Genomic DNA, 22,512 nt, shown 5'->3' with positions numbered 1-22,512 from the left:
ACCCAACACACAAAGCAGGTCACACTCTAGACCTTATCTTCAGAAATGACAACTTCTTCTCAAACACAACTGTATCTTACTCACCAGTCCCATAGTCTGACCACTTTCTACTACAATGCAAGACCCAAACCAACTCTAACAACAAGCTTGAAACTAACAAACAATACTCATTCAAGTACAGGCCTCCATTTACACCAGACCTACTCCAACATGAGCTCGAAAAGCAATTAATGAACCTATAATCTCTCAAATATTAACAATGCCATCCACTCATGGCATCAAATTACAACTGAAATTGCTAACACCATAAACCCAGAAAGAACGAAATCGATCAAGACCAAAAGGAAAAACATCAACCCATGGTTCAACACACAACTAAGAGACACCAAATCTACTTTAAGGCGAAAAGAAAAAGCCTGGCGAAAAAACAAATGCCCACTAATGCTTGAATGATATCGCACTCACCTAGCATATTACAAACACATGATAAACAAGATGAAGTGAGAATACCACAGCAAAAAAATCCAAAACTTCTCAAATAAACCCAAAAAGAAGATTGCGAGTTCTTGGCTAAGGTTTTTGCTTGGGAGAGTGTTGGTGTTGTTTTCTGAGATTAAGCTGTTTACTGGCTACCTATAAAAGAAAAATAGAATTCAAAGTACTAACCATCCTTCACAATTCAATCCACAACAGTGAATATATCTGCCTTAACACACTAATCCAAAACACAACACTCAACGTAATACCAAATCAACAAACAAAGCACAGATAGAGATCCCATCAGTCACAACCGCTAAACTTACCACTGTAAGAAAAAGAACAATCTCAATAGCTGGATCACATCTCTGGAATACCCTTCCAGAAAGTCTAAGACTACAAAGCAACACAAAAATATTCAGAAAACTACTCAAAACCTAGCTATTCAAAAAAGCCTACAAAGATGGGATAGGATAAACTACTCAATGTGACATTACCCTAACCAAGAAAATAATCTTTGTTAAACAATCTCTTACCTTATAACTCTCCCTACACTTTATACTTAGCATTATAACCAACTGATCTCAATGTAACTAGTAGTTTACCACCTACAAATATTTAAGTCCCTAACCTTCTCTGTTCCCGTACCCCCTTGTACAGTCCCTCTGCCCCCCCCCCCTAATTCTTCCATCAGAATTGTACAGCATTGTATCTTTGTAAGATTGTAAATGTTTTACTAGGGTTATTATCACCCGACTTTATTGTATATATCCTATGATTTTTTTGAGACATAGCACTGTTCCTATCTATTTCTCTCTCTATTTCTTTATTTTCTCACTGCTACTGCGACCCTCTCTCTTCTAGCCTGCTCCCCTGCCCCCCTTCCTGTTCATTGTAATTTTCCTTTCTTTTAGTTGCTTGTAAACCGGCGTAATGTTCCTCCGAAAATTGGTATATAAAAGTTCATAAATAAATAAATATAAAATATACTCGATATGTTGCAACACCTCACTATGCAACCTCTAAAATCAACTGTTATAATACTAAACCATCCCCCCATCATTATTAATGTATATAGTAAAACTGTTCATGAAAACATCCCCCCATCGGGACTAATGCACTTAGTTAGACTGTTCATAAAAACTCTTGTTATACTATTCTCCCACAGAAATCGATGTAAACCGTTTTTGACTATTTATATAAACCATTATTATACTTGTCATACGGAGTGAAGGCCGCGCCACCACATTCAGTTACCAAAGTTATTAATCAGTTATTAATGTTATCATGTTATTTTTTACCTATGTTATCAAGCAGTTATCAATCTTATCAATGTTTTTATCATTTGACTTTTCATATAAATCGTTGTTATACCTGTAAACCGGAGTGAAGGCCAGCACCAAACTTCGGTAAAAAAACCCCATACAGATAAATAAATAAATAAATGTATGTTTTAATCTGTAAACCGCTTAGATCTACTTTGGTCTGTATAGGCGATATACAAAATTTTTTAAAATAAATAAACCTGACTGGCTAGGTGTGCTCTAAGGACTGGGTTGAGAAGAACTGCCATATATGCATGTGTATGGGTATGTGCAAAGTTGCTACAGTATTTTATAACCTGTGTGGAAAGGATATGCACAAGTTATAAAAAAAGTTCTAACTACTCTGTTCCATGTAAACCGATACGATGTGCAAATGGTTATCGGTATATAAAAACCTTCAAATAAATAAATAATAAATAAAATACGAGTACATATGCAAGCACAAATGCTTGTGTATGTTAAAACCATGAGCTGTGGAGGTTCGGACTTAGCTGGATAAATGCCAATTTATCTAAGTGGCGGCATTGTAGCTTAATAAGTCAGAAAATTGCTACTTAGATGGACAAGTAGCACTTTTTAGACTTATCCGGCTATGCAGGCCTGCTTCTACTTAGCCGGATAAATGTTATTATAGCTGGATAAATGCCACAACTTATCTGAATAATTTTAAATTTGTCCTTCTAAATAGTGGAAAAGGCGCTACTTAGCCGAATAAGTTGGAAATTAGCTGGATAAGTGTACACAAATTATATACCCATGCAGTTTTAAAAGGATACAAGTGTAGATTTTAATCGCATTCATTTGATGCTTTTACCCCATAAGTCGGATTTTACATGCATAAGTCAGGGTATTTTGTAATGTGCACACGGCAATGAAATAACCAGTTTTACCAATTAATCTACCAGTTTGCCCAGTCTATCTGCAGCTCGTGAAGGTCCTCCTGGCTCTTCAGCCTGAAGCACTCCCCCCCCCCCCCCCCAATCGCAACTAGACCCTCTATCCAGTCATTTTTTATTTTACCAATATTTACGATCACTTATACCAGATATTGAGCAGAAGTAAATATGCATAAATAAAAGACGTACCCCCATCATTTTGGCAGGTTTTAAAATAGTAACTTATTTGTGTAAATGTTGGCCAAGCCCTGGGATGCCCCAGCACGCCCCTTTCTTACAAGTGCAAAGTTGCTTGCAGTCCCCGATTTACATGTGCAAGTTGAAGTTTTGAAAATAACATGTATTCACTTATGCACTATTTTATGCACGCAAATGCTAATTTTTATGTGCACAATGTTTGAAAATTTACCCCTATATGTCTTCACTCAATGCAGAGATCTTAGAATCTGATAAATAAATTTAACAAATGGCTTTATAGCATATATATTTTTCTAATAACAATTTTTAATTTTTAATGTATTTTAAAAGTGAAAACTTGAAAAAATTCAAAGTTCATTTCTGTATAACAAATCTTTTTTTTAAATTAGGAAGTGATCTGTTCCATGAATGTCAATCCTAAAATTGCATTCCCACCAGAAGTGGACTTCGTTCTGATCAGCGGTTTCATCCGGGAAGTGTGCCGCCTATCCTTTGCCATGCAGACCTTGGATCCACCCTTGGATTTAGTGTTTTGTTCAGATGGAGAGTTATTTAGTGAAAGCAAGTAAGAAGATATACCGTATATGTTTTGTGTTATAAGCCTAAACGTACAGATATGTCCATGAATCTAATCCAGGGTAGTGGATGAAAACTTAACGATAAAAGAAAAGCAATAAGCTCATTTTAACATGAAATTGTTTTGAGTAGAATTTACTTTGTCCTTCTAGTGGAGACCTACGAAATAACTAATATATCCCTTTCCTACCTAGATATGACATTTAAAGATACTCTGTATTTAGGAAGATCTTTGACCCATACTGATCTTTGAGCCATTGTTCTGTCTGTGGAAATACAGAAAAGAACAGTTCTCATTATTTGAATGCAGATTGACTGTGGTGCTATTATAGGAGTGAAATTAATAGCAAGAGTTCCTGTTCATACCCAGATCAGTCCAGACTCATGGGATTTGCCTCCCTGCCAGCAGATGGAGACAGAGAATAAAGTTTCACAACTAGTGTGCCACCTGCAGTCTCTTAGTATTTCTCTGTCACCAACAGATGGTAGAGGTGTAAAACCTGCAATCTGGAATATATAATAAAAAAGAAAAAAATGAAAATAGCCTTCAGGATTCCTCCCAGGGAGTTGTCAGATCCTGGTGGGGAATTCCTTCTTGGTTTGAGGTGGATGAGCAGGGAATTGGTGACCCTTTCCTGGCTCACTTCTTGCTTCTGTGGGGCTGATAGTTGGTGGTCCAGTGCCCTCTCCCCCAGGAGAACCCACTTAATCCCTCATCAAGTCTGATGGATGGCCAGTTTTAATGGAATACTTGATTTTTTTTTCTTCTCTTGTTTCTGGTTTTTTTCAGCCATTAAAGCTTAAAAGAAAAAAGCTACTGGTAGCTCCTGAGCAGTAAGTTGGGTATCCTTCTGTGAAGGCAGTCGTGTCTTAGTCTGTGCTGCTTGGGGATCCCAGGGAGCAGGTAGTAAATGCGCCATGTGGCTCCTGTGTGCACATAGCTCCCACTACCACGAGGCTGCTGCCTGAGGGGGAGATATGTCACATGACAAGTACTGTCAGTTATGTGGAGAGTTGTGCATGCATCTCTCTAGAGCCAGCCTGTGTTCCCACTGCATCTTCTGAGAGGAAGGTAGTTCAGGAGTAGGAAATGCAATGGCTGCACGCAAGAAAGCTCCAAGGGAGTTGTGGCCAGCTATTGATAGTTTTCCCATTAGCACAGGAACGACAGCCATTTTGAGGAAAGTAGTAGCAGCAGCAGAGTTTTCTGCAGAGATTCCCCACGTACTTTATTGCCAACTGTCCAGGTATCCAGGAGCGGCAGGAAGCCTCTGAGTCAGAGGAGGACCAGCTGGGGGAAGAATCCGATGATTCCTCTACATTTTTTTTCATATTTCATCTTACTTTTGCACAAGGCATATCTGGCCAGCAAAGTAGGAGATCTTGTTCCCAGAATCTCCCAAAGGGGGATTCTTATCCAATAAAAATGCCTAAGGTCTCAGGAAAGAGGTGGTTAGCTAGTGTCCACAGGATTGCCCAGTTAATTCCAGGGAGGTATCTAATGGCTCTGAGGCTTCCAAGGCTTCAACAGAGGACTCTCCTGGTGCAGCGTCTCTGGACTTGTCTGGGCTGGATGATGGACCAGAGGAGGTGCTGGAGGCCAAAGGGGATGACCCTAAGAGGGTACATCTTTTCCATAAGGAAGACCTGTGGCCCTTGATTCCGCATATTCTTAAAGAGCTGGGTATTAAGATTTTGCAAGAAGAGTCCAACCAGGAAAGAGAAAATCCTGTCATGATCGGTTTGAGAGGTCCGGCAAAAAATTTCCTTTCCATAAGTTGGTGAGGAAATTAGTGGTCAGGGAGTAGGATACTCCTGAGACCGGCTTGAAAATTGGTAGACCTATGGCTAAATTATATCCGTTGTCCGAAGATACGCTCGAGCTTTTGATGCTTCCAAAAATGGATGCTTCGGTGTCAGTGGTGACCAAGAAGACCTGCATTCCGGAGGCTGGCTCAGCTGTGCTGAAGGATATTTAGGACTGGAAGTTAGAAGTTCATCTCAAGAGAATTTTTAAGCAAGTTAGACATGTATGCATGCTGTTTGCAGTAGCTTTATGCAAAGAGCTTATCTGTATTGAGTCCAACACTTGCATGCAAAGGTGCCTATCTCTACTTCTGCAGAGAAGCAGGCAGAATGGTTGGAGGTAGTGGTAGCATATGCATTGGATACCCTGTATGACCTAATCAGAATGTCTTCCAGGATTATGATGGTGGTGTTGGCCAGAAGACTGCTTTGGTTGACAAGCTGGTTGGCAGATGTATGGTCCAAATCACAGTTAAGAGTTCTCCCATTCAAGGGCAAACTCCTGTTTGGAGAGGACTTAGAGCAACTGGTAAAGCATCTCGGAGAGTCCAAAAGGTATCAGATGCTGGAAGACAGGCCAAAGGATGGAAGGAGATCCTTTCTGATCCTTTCCCATTTTTTGAATAATAATAATAATAAGAGATTTCACCAAAATAAGGCCTTTTCAGCGCCTCAAAGACAGGTCTCAGGCAGAGCACGGTCTTGGGGGCAGTCTTTACTGGTGGACAGAAGCCAACCCTGGACAACCCTAGTCAGGGAATCAGAGGAGCTAAGTCACAATGAAGTGAGGCCTGTCCACTCTTCCATTCCAGCCTTTGGTGGTGTTTGACCCTTTTTTATGAGGAGTAGACCAAAATTACAATGGCCAATGAGTCCTAAGTGTGTTAAGAGATGGCTATACATTAGAATTTGCTCATCCACTTTGAGAAGCCTACATTTTCTCACTGTGCGCCCCCACACATCAAGAAAGTGGTAGTTCAGGTAACTGCTTGCAGCATCTGGGGGCTTTAGTTCCTTTTCTCTAGAGGAACAGAGAACAGGAAGGTATTTCATTTATTTCAAGGTACCAAAAAAAGAGGGAACCTTCAGATCAATTTTGGATTTAAAAAAGGTAAATGCGGCCCTCGGGATACCCCGGTTTTGGATGGAAACTCTGTGCTCGGTCATAGCGGCGGTTCACACAGGAGAGTTCCTGGCATCACTAGACTCGACTGAGACATATCTACATATAGCAATCAGGCTGGAAAACGAGCAGTTTCTTAGATTCATGATTCTGGGAAAGCATTTTCAGTTTTGTACCCTTCCTTTTGGGTTGGCGACTGCTCCTCGTACTTTCTCCAAGGTAATGGTGGAGCAGTGCTCAGAAGGGAAGGAGTACTGGTGCACCCATATTAACAGATCTCTATCGGTGGTCAGTGCAGTTCGTGCTCGAGAGGTTGAGGTCTCTGGACTGGGTGGTGAATTTGGCAAAGAGCCAGCTCATATCGTCTCAATCCCAGGAATACCCGGGGGCTTGATTTCACAGAGGACCGGACGCTGAAACATTAGTCTCAGGTTCATTACCTTTTGGGACTTTTGGTACCCAATATCTGGGACTGTTTACAGATCCTGGGTTCGATGACATCCACACTGGAACTGATTACTTGGGCATTTGCACATATGCAACCTCTTTAGAGGTCTCTTCTCTCCCGCTGGAATCTGTTATCCGTTATCCGTTTCATCTTCCATTTCCGCTCAGTGGGGTGCCAGGTCTAGTCTTTCATGGTGGCTTAGTTGGGCCAATCTGAGTCTAGGAGTGCAGCTAGAAATCCCAAATTGGGTGATAGTGACCACTGATGTCTGTCTCATCGGTTGGGTAGCGGTGTGCCAAGGTCAGTCAGCACAAAGCCAATGGTCGAAGGAGGAGATATCATGGTCTATCAATCAGTTAGAGATGCATTGTTTGTCTTTCTGCCATAGTTAAAAGGTCATCCAGCATGAGTTCTGTCAGACAATGCAACAGTGGTGACCCAGAAGTTGGTTCGCTGGGTGGAACAACATCTGTCATTCCTGGCGGCATCTCATATTATTGGGGTAGACAACAACCAGCCAGATTTTCTCAGTCAAATGTGACTACACCCCCGAGAGTGGGAGCTATCAGAAGAAGCAATGTGTCTCATTCAGATTGTATAGGGAATGCCCCACATGGACTTAATGGCTTCACAGCAGAATGCCAAGGTGGCATGTTTTACAGTTGCAGGTGAGAACATGGGGCAGAAGATATTAATGCTCTAGTGCTGTCATGGCCTCCGAGAATTCTGCTTTATGTGTTTCTTCCATGGCCACTTAATGGGCAAGGTGCTTCGGCAGATAGAGCAACATCTGGGGCAGTTAATTCTGGTGGCTCCAGAATGGCCACTTCATCCTTAGGTGGTGAATCTGGTAACATGGCAGTGGTCAGGCCTCTAAGATTCAGTCAACTATTGAGACTTCTGTACCAGAGTCTAATATTTTTGGATCAGGCAGCTCACTTCTGCTTCATGGCTTGGCTTTTGAGACAAAACTTCTGAAATGGAAGGGTTGTTCCTAGGACGTTCTCTTCACCTTACTACAGACTAGAAGACCATCCACATCCTTGGCTTATGTAAGGATTTGGAGGGTTTTGAGTCCTGATGTACTGGGCAGGGAGTATGGCTGACTCATGCTTCGGTTTCACATATTTTAGCCTTTCTAAAGGAGGGGTTCTGCAATCCATCTTAATCCAACATTGGAGCTTCTGGCCTTTACAGATTTGAATTCATCTGTGCCTCACACGAAGGTGTTGAATGTACAGCGGGCATTGCTGAGGTACCTCAAGGTTACTAATAGTTTCCATTTGTCAGATCACCTCTTTGTGCTTTGGAATGGTCTGAAGAAAGTGTGTAAGGCATCTAAAGTTGCAACTGCCCATTGGTTAAAAGAAACGATTGCCTCGGCTTACATTTATAAGGGTCACCTCATAGCAGAAAGGTTTGAGGACTCATTCAACCTGCTCTCAGGTGACCTTTTGGGCCGAGTGTGTTAGGAGGGTGGACCCTTGAGTCGGCTGAGATGGATGGTGTAGCACTGTGGGGGACCTCAGTGGACGTCGCAGCCGGGAGGCAGTGCTGAGGAGGTGGCTCTGGAAGGCTTCACCCTTGGAAGCTCGTGGTCCCCCCGGGAGGAGCCCGTAAGGAGCCCGTGAGGACCCAGACCGCTAGGACTTAGGTGAGATCCTCTGCAACTGAGGACTAGTGGCAATAGACCAGGGAAGCAGCCGACACCAGAAGGTCGATGAAGACTTCACCCTTGGAAGCCCGTGGTCCCCCCGGGAGGAGCCCGTGAGGACCCGAGCCGTTGGGACTTAGGCGAGGCCCCCTGGTGGGCGAAGAATTGGATACCTGAGGATGAAGAGAAGCCAGAATCCAGCCAGGGATGGACGATGAAGCCAGAAGTCAGTGGACGAGCCAAGGTCAGAAGCCAGGAGTCAGAAAACGGAGACAAGCCAAGGACGGAAGCTGAAGCCAAGAGTCAATGGACGAGCTGAGGTTCAGAGCCAGGAATCAGAAGCTGAAGACCAAGCCAAGGACAGAAGCAGAATTGGAGGTCCAGGGACGGAAGCTGGAGTCGAAAACCAGGAGTCAGAAGCCGAAGACCAGATCAGGTATCCGAAGCAGCAACAAGGAACTCTAACAGAGGGAACCTTGTTGCAAGGCAAAGATTAGAGCTAGCTGCAGGGTTTAAATAACCCTGCAGCATCTGACATCATCCCTAGGGCTGTGCTCTGTTTTCCCGCGCTGGCCCCTTTAAACCCCGGAGCCCCTGCGCACGCGTATGCCTAAGGGGCGGGGCCAGCCACAGATGATCGGTGGCGTCTCCCTCGAGGAGGGAATGCCGCGGCAGGAGCCAGGTCGGGCCTAGACAGCCGAAGAGAAATTCCTGCAGCCTGGGCCAGTCCTGAGGTAGGTGGAGGGACCGGGGCATGGCCCGGGACCGTAACAGAGTGGCAATATGTGTTCCCACGAGAAATTTGTCGGGTGGCTACTTGGAAATCATTACACATTTTTGCCAGATATTATCATTTGGATGTCTGGGCCCCGGATTCCATGGGCTTTGGAGAGAGTGTTTTATGAGTGGGATTTTTTCGGTTCCACCATGGGTAGGGAAGCTTGGGTACATCCCAGGAGTCTGGACTAATCTGGGTATAAACAGGAAAGGAAAATTGGTTCTTACCTGCTAATTTTTGTTCCTGTAATACCACAGATCAGTTCAGAGCCTCATCCATTGGAGGAGTGGAGTCCACTCATACTGATTTTTAATGATTTTTAATGTATAAGCAGAGTTATTGAGGGATTCAATTATGTTCTCCTTGTGTATTTTTGGAAGGGATTTCCACTTTCTACCTTTGAGGCTTCACCTTTCCCCTGCTCGTTGAGGGGTTTTGGAGTTTTAGTTATCACTGTTTACTCATCTTGACTTAGGTAAAGGTCAATACTGAGAGACTGCAGGTGGCACACTAAGTTATATGCAGCATCAGTGAAACCTTTTTTCTCTGTCTCCATCTGCTGGCAGGGAGGCAAAACCCAGGAGTCTGGACTGATCTGTGGTATTATAGGAACAAAAATTAGCAGGTAAGAACCAATTTTCCTTTACTTTAAAAAGTTTTGGAGCATTAAGCTGTATGTGTCATGTCATCCTTCCAGAAAAGCATTTTTTTCAAGATTTAAAATAAGGATCTGATATAATAGCATATAATTACAATCTGCTTGAATCTGCCATGTCAGCAGCATAAGATTGAGTCACAGAGGGACATGTCCTGGAGTGTACTTCCAGGTTTGGACATTAAATCGCACCATGTCCAATAATATGAAAATGTTTCATGCAAAACTTTCATCACTGTAAAAGTGATTATACAGAAATGTGGATATTTTGTGTAACTCTTTGTTCTGGAAGGTTTAAATCCCAAGGGCATACAAGCTTATTCTTCGGGGTTGCTCCGGCTAGCACTTCTCCCATAACATTACTCTCTGTCCCAACACACCACATTACTCTCTGTCCCAACACACCACCACCCAGGTTTATGACCTGGGTGGTGGTGTGTTCTTCTCTTACTGTGTGTAGTTAGAGGTGGATCCTAAGGGGTGAGATCCAGGGTCAAACAGGTAGGACATCGTGCTGTGTTTTAAAAGTCAAAATAAAATTCAGTTCAGTTTATAAAGATTGGAAAGATACAGCCGTGATGTTTACAGATGCCTCTCCTTTCTGGGTAGGTGTCCTTTCTTTACTCTCCTGGGGTTTAGCTTACCACTTTTACTCTGACTGCATAAACTGTTCTAGCACTGTAGTGAAATCCTATGATGGGTAGGATCCCCTTCACTCTAGAAAAATCCTACCTTGGTTCAGATGTTCATTCCTGGTCACCCAACCTGTGTCCTGGTCCCATAGGAGTGGAAATCCTAGGACTTACTGGCATTTGTCCAAACTGCTTCTTGTAGATCAGATGGGTGGGGAAGTCAGGTGACCAGTCTGCACTCATATTTGCTTCATGATGGTAACAATGGTGTCTTCTCCTTCGTCTCATGCTGGAGTCATTATGCCATTTGCAGTTTATATATCTCTCAGTCATAGGTGACTTATAGATGAGGGACATATGCTCTGTACTTTTCTGAAATGTTTCCCCAGTTACAGTGACATGTAGCTGAGGATTTGGGGTGGTGAGGGGAGAGTGGAATATGCTGATCTTCTTCTTGGAAACTCTTCCATTTATGAATTGGAGATGCTGTGCCATTGTTGTGCCTTCAGCAATGGTCTGTCTCCAGTTGTTGTTGGTGATCAGTGAATAACAAGCAAAGGTCTTTACGAATCCTTGGAGGTCTGCACATCTTGCACGGCCTGCAATTCAGATGTTGTTGACAATTGCTCTTGTACTGGTGTCAGCAAACTGAGTAGTTTTCCAACTTCCATCTTTGTTGGTTCAATTGTTAGCATGAGTTGTCACAGAACTTAAAATGAATTGTCTTTGGCCTGTAGAACTGGACCTGGAACTTTATCCCTTGTATTACATACAAAATCATTGTCTTAGTGCCACACAAGCCGCAGTCCCATCATTCATTCTACCTTTCTTTTTCTCCTCCTATTACTGCCCAGCGCTGCCTCTCATACCAGATGACTGTAACCATACTACTGTGCATCATAAGTTCAACAGGGATTTTGCTGATCTTTTATTTATTTGATTTAGAAGGTTGCTAAGGTAAAGAGGCTTATTTGCTACCCAAGTATATATTGTGATGAGTGTGCATCCGGTCCTCCATAAAATCCCTCTTTCTCTTGCCAGGGAACAGATTTCAGCACACTGTTTGATATAGGAAAATGTGGTGACATATTGTTCACTTTATTTACAATTTTGTATTACCAGGTGCCAGAACCAAAGTCAGTGTGTGCTGATCCTTTAAACAAAAAAGAAAGTGCAAAAAGAAAAGCCTAGCTCTACCTGGAGTCTTCCTTAAATTTTTTGACTAACTTTCCATTTCAGTCCAGGAACTTCTTTGCAACATCCATGGGGAGGGAAATAATAAGCTTCATAAGCCTTTGTACCCATGGGACTGCAACTGATTTTCAAATGGATATTCCTTGCAAAGCTTCCCTTTGAAGATCCCAGGGGCATGCAGAATGCAGGCACTTTGTATCCATGTAAATGCAGACGCAAAGTACACACTGGAAATTACATGCAGAGATTTGATTATCCAATCCCCCTGCATAATTTCCCTCTCTCTGACCTAACTGCCTACTTTCTTGTGCGCACACAAGCACATGCACAGGAGGGTGGCGGAAGAGAGAAGCAATAATCAGACTGAGATTTTATGCGGATAAAACATAGGTTTACACACGTAAAAATCATCTGATTATTACCCCCATAATCTTTGGGCTACTCCTGGAACACAATCAACAGGTAAACAAATTTGCCTCTTTGGCGATTGTCACCTTAGCCTTCTGACCTCCAAGAACTTCTGTCTGAGCTCAGAATATAGTCCTTTTACTATAAAAATTGCAACAGCAGAAGAGACTGCACTATAGCACTCTGTATTGCTGGGAGCTTTCTTTCCCCCTCTCATGATTCTTTTTTGGGTAGTGTTCTATCTGGAGCACTCCCCTGAGCACTCCCTTGCTTTGCTTTTGGAGCAGGCTTTTAAAGTTGCCAGCCCTTCTCATCAGGTAGCCAATAAGTTAAAAAAAAAAACCACTTGCAAAATCCTTTTCAGTACATGGAAAGCAAGATCCTCTTCAGGTTACAGCAGTCTTGTCTTCTATTAAGTGTTTCAAAAGAAAGTTCATTCATGTAGATTTTTTCTCTGCATAGATATCGTCGCAGTTTTGATTCTGATTTCTCAGCTCCTTTGGTGTTGTACCATATATGGCCTGCTCTTCAGGAAAATGACTGCATCATTATGAAGGGAGAGGCAGTCACAAGGAGAGGTGCTCTGGTAAGTGACCTTGCACAATTCTAGCTTGAAAAAAGTCTGGAAATCCTTCTTTTCACTTGCCACAAAGATTTATGTATTTATTTATTTGGATTTATACCCCATTTCTCCTCAAAGGCCCAAAGTGAGAGAACAGAACATACAAAACAGATATAGCTTAAAAAAAAAGGAACAAATACATAATAAATACACACATCATAACAAAATTTGGCTTATATAATATTAGAATATAACTTAAACAAAAAATGTTCTCTAACAATAGATACATGATTAGACTCTCCAACTTTCACTTAGGGATTAAACAATCTATGAACAAGCTGACAGTGTGGAGATTTCAAAGCAGAAGCTACTAAAACTATCAAGGTGAATTTTCAAAATGTTACATGTGAATATACATGCATAAGTTGCCTCTACTTGCATATTCTGTATTTTATAAAAGTTAAAAATGTGCGCGTATTTTCACTTTTGTGCGAACATGTACACGTAAAAAAAGGGTGGTCTGGGGCGTTCTGGGGTGGGGCCAGCACTTATGCATGTAAGTTGCTATTTTAAAGGAAACACGCATACATTTTGTCAACTTACTCATGAATTTTTTACACCTGCTAATTATCTGGCATAACTGACCTTAAATCTATTTATTGTATAGTACTGACTGGGTGGGAAGTCTGAGTGAACTGGGGGGAGTTCAGGCTGAAGAACCAGGGAAGGTCTTCATGACCTGAAGAAAGGCTTGATGAGCTGTTGGACTAATTGGTAAACCAGTTAATTTTCTAGATGGGTGCATGTTTTAAAATTGGCTGACCCTATGCATGTAAATTGCAAGTAAGTACTAGTTTATTTTCATGTATAAAAAATACATGCAAATATTTTTAAGATAAGTAGGAAAATTATGTGCGTTCAAAGCATTGATATACATGGTACCAATGTATTGCCTGTATGCATGCGTTAGCATACATACGCGCGTATGTTGCGGAGTAAACATTTGCCTATTTTATAATATATGTGTATGTGATATAAATGGATATAAAATACTACGGTAAAACTATGCGTGGCCATATATGCCTGTTTATGCCAGCACATGCTGTTGTTTCAAAGTTATCCTCCTTATAAACAGTTTGTTAAAAACCAATCTAGAAGCAGACAAATCAATCTGTAATCCCTGTACCAAGGGGCCACCTTCCCAGCTCTGGGGAGCATTTAACTGGCTCTCCCAAGATGGGGTACAGTCTCTTCTATGTCATAGGCTGAGGACAGGTTTCCTGTAAGGCCAAACTGGGTAGAAAACACTTAAAAAAACCACCACATTGTCCACAACAGTCAATTGTGCTCCAAATACAAGAAAGTGTACTGAAGAAATTATCTAAAATCCAAACAGATAGAAAAATACAGTTCTGGAATGAATTCAGTGATCCCATGCTCCAAAAGTAGCATAGTCTCTCATCAATAGTTTAAACTCTGTTCAATATTTGGAATATTAAAGTTCAACAAGAAAAATACAACTTTTCAAAAATTTCAGTCTAATCATCTGTAGTTACTTCCCCAACTTCAAGCTAGCAACACAGTTTCTTTATCCCAGTTCTGTTTCAGATTTCACAGTGTGCATAGTGTACATCCATTTCAAACAAATTTCAAAATTATGACGAATAAGGGCAATTTGTTTCATTTGGCGGGCCCCGTAATGAATTGGGGGCCCCATGAATGAAACAAACCTTATTTGTTGCATTAATTTGAAAGGAATATATTGGGCCTAAGGTCCAAAGAAGGGGCCATGGCCTACCCTCTAGTGCGACAACGGTTCATCAGCCTAAGCCTAGGTCCGAAGCAGAGGCCTTACCTAGGGCATAGGCTGAGTCTCAAAGTAGGCATACATCTAGAGGCAGGGTCCAGGCCCAACGCCGGGGTCTTGACCTGGACCCAGACCTGATGCCAGGGCCTGGCCTGGAGGCAGGCTCCCAATGCCTGGGCCTCGACCTAGGATTAGGCCCAGGCCAGAGCCCAGGCAAATCTCCCCCATCTTCCATCTGAACAGACCTCACTGCTGGGGCAGCCAAAATGGTCACCGTTCCCGTGTCGGAGGAAATCGGAGGCTTGCTGTGGTCAGCACTTCGGCGTTTCAAAGAAACCCTCAGGGGAGAGCCCGAATGACGTTTCCTGCCTCTCGCGTTCGCTGAAGCCTCCAAAGGTCCCACTCCCCCCGAAACACAGGCTGCACATAAACTAAAACGGCTGAGCCGTGCCAATCCTGCACCATAAGTGCGGCAAACAGAGCCACGAACCATGCTGACACCGGCAGGAAAAATCCCCTGCTGAGCCCTGAGTGAACGCACGAACGGGAGTAAGAAATGGAGCCTGCACACCACTACAAACGGAAACCAGAGGAAGAGAGCCGTCCGCAAGACAGCCTTACCTTTTTTTTTTTTAAACAACTTTAAAACTCTGGTCAGCCTCTCCTCTGCAGAGAACACAGAGCTGTTCAGCTCTAGTTCAGCAAAAGGCAAAAAAAAATAAGGAGAGACTGAAACCAGAAATTTAAAGAAAGAAAGGCAAGCTGGTGAAAGAAAAAAATTACTAGCCGCCCTGAGTCTACAGCCGCCTGAGCAGCCTCATGAAGGTGAGGGATCTGGACAACCAGATTTAGACCCCACGGACTAACAGAGCGAGCATACAAAAAGGGCACCGACCTCCAGCTCGTCTACCTCAACCAAACAAGGAAGGATCCACCAGGACCCAAACACCCCTGGGAGGTCAGGCTTACACCAAAAAAGAAAAATTTGTCAGACCTCAGAACTTCACGTGTATGCACCAGCCACCAACTGCTGGAGACAGAGAAATACTGAGGAACTGCAGGTGGCACCATAGATTTATGAAGCAGTGTCAGTGAAACTTTCTCTGTCTCCATCTGCTGGCAGGGATGCATAAACCCAGGAGTCTGGACTGATACGGGTATGTACAGGGAATTTTGGTTCATGGATTGTTTGATTTATTTCATTTGTGAGAAAAATAAATGAATCAAACAATAAAAAAGAAAATAAAAATGGCCAAAAACAAAAATGAGGTCTCCTAGGGCCTCCTGACCATAAACCTGGAAAAATGCCAGGCCAAGATCCTCCCTGGGCCCCACTTATCTGATCTGATGGGGATCCACTGGCAAGGCCTAGGTCCAGGCTGAAGATCCAGATCCAGTCCCAAAGCCCTGGCCCTCTGACAAAGCTGGAGCCTGAATCCCAGGCCCAACACTGAGACCTGGCCCAGAGGCTGGGTCCCGATGCCAGGGCCTTGGCCCGAACCCAGGCCCAACCCAAAAGCTGGGTCCTTATGCCTGGGCTCGGACTAGGCCTGCACATGGCCCAAGACTAGGCCTGGGCCTCGACCTAGGCCTGAACTCGATCCAGGCACGACACTGTGACCTGGCCCGGAGGCTGAGTCCTGACACCAGGGCCAGAGCCCGGACCCAGGACCGATGCTGCAATCAGACCTGGAGGCCAGATCCCAACGCCGGGGCCTTGACCCAAAACCAGGCCCGATGCCATGACCCAATCCAGAGGCAGGGTTCCAACAACTGGGCCTCAGCTGGAGCCCAGATCCAGACCTGATGCCACAACCCGGCCTGGACGCCAGAGCCTCAGCCTGAACCCAGGCCTGACATCAAGAAGCAACCCAGAGGACAGGTCCTGACGCCTGGGCCTTGGCCTGACAATGTGACCCGACCTAGAGGCCAGATCCCAATACCCAGGCCCAATGCTGTGACGTGGTCTGGAAACCGTGTCCCGACACCAGAGCCTTGGCCTGGACCTAGGCCCCATGCTTCAGGATGGGCAGGCAAATTCTGGTGTCAAAGCAGATAAAGCAGAGCGCTTGGAGGCGTCGGTTGCTTATATGATGGATAGCATGTATGACTTGGTCAGAACTTTCTCCTGTATTATGGGTTCCGCGGTGTCAGCCAGGCGGTTATTGTGATTATGCAACTGGTTGACAAATGTTTTGTCTAAGTCTCATTTGGGTTCTCTACCTTTTAAGGGATGCCTCTTGTTTGGTGAGGGTCTGGAGCACTTCATGAAGAACCTGGGTGAGAATAAGGTGCATAAGTTGCCGGAGGATAAGCCTATCAGTAAGCGGCCTTTTCAATCTCGGTTGCATTTTCAGGATGTTAGGAGGTCGCTTCAGGCAAGAGGAGCCCCAGCCTCGCAAAGCAGTTCTCTTCTCGAGATCAGTCCTGGGGGCCGTCCTTTCAAGCCGGTCAATGACCATTCAGTGCTTCCTCCAGTAGTGGGGCCACTACAGCCAAATCCTCACAATGAAGCGAGGCCGGTTCACTCCGCCGTTCCTTTTACAGGGGGGTTGTCTAGCGTGATTTTACAGGGAATGGACCAAGATCGCTCAGAATCAGTGGGTCCTCAGCGTAATAAGAGATGGTTATGTATTAGAATTTGCTCGGCCCGTTCACATCTTGTTTCTAGTTTCCCCCTGCGGGTCATTGGAAAAGCGTTGGGCGGTCCAGGGGACATTAGACGGGGTATGAGCCTTAGGTGCGGTGCTTCCGGTCCCACAAAGCGAATGAGGCAAAGGTCGGTATTCCATCTACTTCATAGTTCCAAAGAAAGAATGCTCTCTTCACCCCATTCTGGGTTTAAAACGGGTAAATGTGGCGCTAAAGGTCCTGAGGTTTCGGATGGAAACTCTGCAGTCAGTATTCACAGAGGTGTGCAAGAACGAGTTCCTTGCTTCTATGGATCTGACAGAGGCCTACCCACATATCCAGTTTCAGGCTTTCTTCTTTGGGCTGGCCATGGTGACAAATCTGACATAATCACTGAAGGGAGGACATTAACTAAAAGAAACTGCAGTAGCATATAATTTTAAAAAGGGAGACTGTGATAGAATGAGGAACTTAGAAAAAACTAAAAGGACCAGTTGCAAAAGTTAAAAGTGTACATGAGGTGTGGACATTGTTCAAAAATACCATCTTGGAAGTCCAGATAAAATGTATTCCATGCATTAAAAAAGGTCACAAGAAGAAAAAAAGACTGTCAGCATGATTTAACTGTAAGGTAAAAAAGGCAGTTAAAGCCAAAAGTGCATTGTTCAAAAAATGGACAGTAGACCTAAATGAAGAAATAGGTAAGAATATAAGCACTGGCAAATTAGCTAGGCCAAGAGAGAATTTGAGAATAAACTTGCCATAGGTACAAAATCTAATAATTAATGGGCTATGTTCAGACACTGTCTGGCAGCAAAGTTAGCCAGATAAACTTACCTGACTAACTTTAGAGGCATATTCAGTAGAACAGCCGCACAATTGAATATAGCTGGCTAGTTTAAGTAGTTAGCCGGCTAACTATAGCCACCTAACTTTGGGACAGCTCTTTGTCTTGACCAGACTTAGCCGGCTAAGTCATTCAGCTAACTCTGAATATTAGCTAACTCAGCTCCTCCCAGATACGTCCCTGAAACTCCCCATCTAACTTATTAGCCATCTAGAATTTAACTGGATTAAGGTTGAATAATGCCAGGTAAGTCATTTAGAGGCATAACTGTTAAGTCATCCATCTAAATGCATTTTGAATATGGCCCCCCCCCCCCCCCCTTCCCCTAACATTTTCAAATACATTCAAAGCAAAAAGCTTGTGAGAGATTCAGCTTGGCTGCTAGATGATCGAGGAGAAAAAAGGATACCCAGGAGGACAAGGAAATAGCAGAAAAACTAAATTATTTTCCTTGGTTTTTACTGAGGAGGATGTTAGGAACATACCCACACCTGAAACATTCATTGGTGATAGTGATGATTCTGAGAAATTAAAACAAATCTATTGATAATGAAAAATGTAATAGATCAAATTGACAAACTAAAGAGTAACAAATCATCAGGACCAGATGGCATCCACCCCAGAGTCCTAAAAAACCTCAAACATGAAATTCCAAATCTGTTGCTAGTAATCTGTAACCTATCATTTAAATCAGCCACAATATCTGAAACCTGGAAGGTGGCCAATGTGATACCAATTTTTAAATAGGGCTTCAAGGGTGATTTGGGAAATTATAGTGTTATGACCGTCGGTCGCAGATAGCTGTGGCCACATCTACTCACATCTTGTGTTACTCTTCTATCCTCTCCGGGCCTGCTCGCAGTAGGGGCTAACCTCTACCGCCGCGTACCTCAAGGTTCCTCGTGGCAACCAGGACGCCGCCGCCACCAACGCCAACTCTGGGCCTTCTAGCCTTGCGCTCCCCGCTCCTCGGGCCTGCCTAGCGCCACTGTCTCGGAGGTGTCTCCCCAGGCACTGCTCTCCAGTCCAACCTGTATACTGTGTGGTCCCTCAGTACTTGTGTCTCACCCTGCTCCTCGGGACCTCCCCACAGACTCTCTCCTCAAGCTCCTGCTGCACCTGACCTCATCTCCTGACAGTGTGGACCCGTGGGGCTCCTCCCCACAGGTGGTAACAACTCTCATCTCAGGTCAAGGGTCCACGAAATCCACGAACTCTAACATATAGATTAGTGAGCTTGAGGTTGGTGCTGATCAAAATGGTAGAAGCTATTTTTAAAAACAAAATGACAGTCCATATAGATAGGTGTGGCTTAATGGGGAAGAGACAACACAGTCATGCCTTACCAGTCTTTTTGAGTTTTTTAAAAATTGTAAATAAATGTGTAAATAAAGGGAAGTCAGTTGATTATAGTATATTTGGATTTTCAGAAGACGTTTAATAAAGTCCCACATATCAGGCTCTTCAAAAAATGTAAAAATCCTGGGATAGGAGGCAGCATTCTATTGTGGATTGATAATTGGTTAAAGACAGGAAAAGAGGGTAGGATTAAATGCTCAGTTTTGATTAAAAGTCTTTATTGGAGGACCACAGGGACTGGTACTGGGACCTGTGCTATTTAGCATATTAATACATGATTTGAAAAAGGGAATGACAGGTGATCAAATTTGCAGTGGATTAAAACAGCAGTGGATTAGGAGGAACTGCAGAAGGACCCTGTGAGATTAGGAGTTTGTGTATCTGAATGTGAAATGAAATTTAAAGTGGAAAAGTGTGAAGTGATACATATAGAGAAAAATAATCCAAACTACAGGTACATAATATATTTAAAAATATGTATAGTTTAGTGATCCAAATATCTTGTTCTTAGTATAGTACAACAAATATGTATATACATCTATATCAGAGGTTCCCAACCTTTTTGGGAGAATGGATCCCTTTTCAACCTCCAAATTTTTTGTGGACCCCCACATGTTTCTCTTTAATTTTTACCTGCAGCTACATGTCATATATATAAAAGTTATTAATGTAATAACAAAGAAATAATTATATATACATCAGACTCATTCATAATAAATATATTATAAAATTCTTACTGATTATAAACTGAATACATATAATTGCAAAGCACAGCAGTAAATGTTCAAGATTGTACTCATATTCATTAAAACTTACATAGTGTAACTAGAGGCAGCCACACAGCTGGATATGTCTAGATTTGGAGCGACTGGGGGGAATGGACTGGTGGCATGAGGGAGGAAGAGAGAGAGAGAGACTGGTGGGGTGGGAGGGCTAGACAGACTGACAAGGATGGACTAGTGGCAGGAGAGAGAGAGACTGAGCAGGGTGGACTGGTGAAAGGAGAGAGAGAGAGGGAGAGACTGGTGGGAATGGATGGGTGGAGGGAGAGAGAGACTGGTATATGTTGGAGAGAGAGAAAGAGAGACAGGTAGAGATGGACAGGTAGAGAGAGAGACTGATAGGGATGGACTGGTGGAGGGAGAGAGAGAAAGATGGAGGGAGAGAAAGAGATTGATAGAGGGGCAGGAATGGATTGGTAGAGAGAAAGACTGGTGGGGATGAGCTGGTGGAAAGAGATAGACTGATGAGGAGGGACTGGGGAGGTAGAGATACTGGGGGGGATGGACTGGTGGGGATGGACTGGTGGAGGAAGAGAGAGAAAAGAGCGACTGGTAGGTCTGGCCTGATGGAGGGAGAGAGAGAAGAGTGACTGGCAAGTCTGACCTCGTGTCTCGCAATCAGGTGAGCCTCTTAATTTTTTCAAAGTTTCCATAGTCTTCAATTGATTTTTTTCTCGTGATTCTTTTTCGTGTTCCTTGCGCAGTCAATGCGGGGTCCCCCCAGTTCTCCAGTTAGAGTCCCAGACAGGTTTCTCAATGTTTTTGGGTAAATAATTTTGTCGATCCTCCAGGGCAGTGGTGTGCTCAGTGCTCACCAGCCATTGATGACCACAGACATCAATTTCGATCTTGCTTCATGATGACATGTCCACTTCTGGTTTTAAGCAATGCCCCAGGTGTACAAGGACCTCTACCTTGGGGCATTGCATGATATCCGGGGTTGCAGCAAGTGTGTCAAGATGACTCCATAGGGCATAAGATCTGGCTTGATAAGATGGAGTGCTTCTTCAGGCTGGAGAAGACTGATCCATCGACATCGGCATTGGCAGCATCAGCATCAAAGGACCTTGGAGATGGACATTGAGCTATCGATATTGGTGGGGGCTGCCAGTTCCGCTGAGATCATCAGTTGAGAAGAAATTCAGAGACTGGCCATCATCAGGCTCCTCCATGTTGAGGATGCTGGGTTCGTTGTCCTTGAACTCGGCACCATGGAAGGACCGATCCAAGCATCAAGGGAAGCCAAAGAAGCATTGGCAACAGTCCCCATCAATGCATGGTGCCAGGCATGGGTGTTAGTTGCCCCATCAATCGGTAGTCATCGAATCCGCTCTCAAGGAGGCCAAGTGCTCTCAGACCCATTCTTCAGTGTCCCCAGGAAAGGATCAGAGAGCAATAGATACTCTTGGAAGGAAGGTGTTCCAGGATTCTATGCTTATTGCCTACTTAGTGGCCTACCAGCTCTACATAAGCCAGTATATTCACGACATCCTGAAGTACATGTAGGCTGCCGAGCAACTGCTTCATAAGAAGCAAGACACCCTCTAGTCAGTAGTGCGTAAGAGTCTGGCATGCAGAAAACACTGGGTCCATTCGACCTACAATGTTTTCAAAATGGCATTGAGAGTCTCTGCAGCAGGAATCTGTGCCTGTAGGCTCGCATGGCTGCAGGCCTCGGATCTCACACCGAAGGTGCAGGAGTGACTCTTTGACATGCCTTGTGCAGGAGAGAATCTCTTCGGGAATAAAGTGAAGGACGCAGTGGCCCAGATCTGGGATCACCATATGAGACTCCAGCCGATCTCCTCTGGCTCTCAGGACCTGTTTTCCTCAGCCAGGAAGTCATCGAGGTTTGGGCCCAGAAAGTCCTTATTCCACCCAAAGAGGTACTACCTTCCGCCACCTCGCTCCTGTCAACAACACCAGGGCTCTTGTGGCTGTCCCAGGCAACAGAAGGTGCTGAAGCCCCAGCCGGTGCCTCAGTCAACTCCAGGGATGGGGTTTTGACTGGATTGTGAGGAACATAGCCCGTACCCGGAGCGATGGACCTGACGGTTGGGGGGAGACTTCAGTTCTTTGTGAACCAATGGCCCAGTGTAACTTCAGACCAGTGTGTTCTTTCCATCGTTCACAAGGGGTACAAATTAAACCTATTGGGTACCCCACCAAATTGCACCCCCCCCCAGCCTATTCTGGGGCCTGGTAGTGCATCAGGAGGTACTAGTTGCAGAGCTCTCCTCCTTCTTAATGCCCAGAGGGATAAAACCCATTCCATCAGGACAAAGGGGGGGGGGGGGATTTTACTCCCAGTACTTCCTGATACCAAAGAAAACAGGAGGACTCCATCCCATCCT

At 44.1% G+C, this 22,512-nt stretch overlaps 1 protein-coding gene across 4 annotated transcripts in view; it reads left to right on the top strand.

Annotated features, from left to right (window-relative positions):
* Positions 1-22,512, top strand: part of SPATA18 (spermatogenesis associated 18) — a 274,302-nt gene that overhangs the window by 180,177 nt on the left and 71,613 nt on the right. For all 4 annotated transcript variants that reach the window (XM_029587820.1, XM_029587806.1, XM_029587829.1 and 1 more), the window contains 2 exons: positions 3,286-3,461; positions 12,633-12,756. In XM_029587820.1, the coding sequence (XP_029443680.1) occupies positions 3,286-3,461; positions 12,633-12,756 (300 nt within the window). The remainder of the gene's footprint in view (positions 1-3,285; positions 3,462-12,632; positions 12,757-22,512) is intronic.

The sequence above is a fragment of the Rhinatrema bivittatum genome, chromosome 1 (genome assembly GCF_901001135.1).
Source record: "Rhinatrema bivittatum chromosome 1, aRhiBiv1.1, whole genome shotgun sequence".
NCBI classification, from domain to species: Eukaryota; Metazoa; Chordata; class Amphibia; order Gymnophiona; family Rhinatrematidae; genus Rhinatrema; species Rhinatrema bivittatum.
This window is presented reverse-complemented; position numbering and strand designations above follow the sequence as displayed.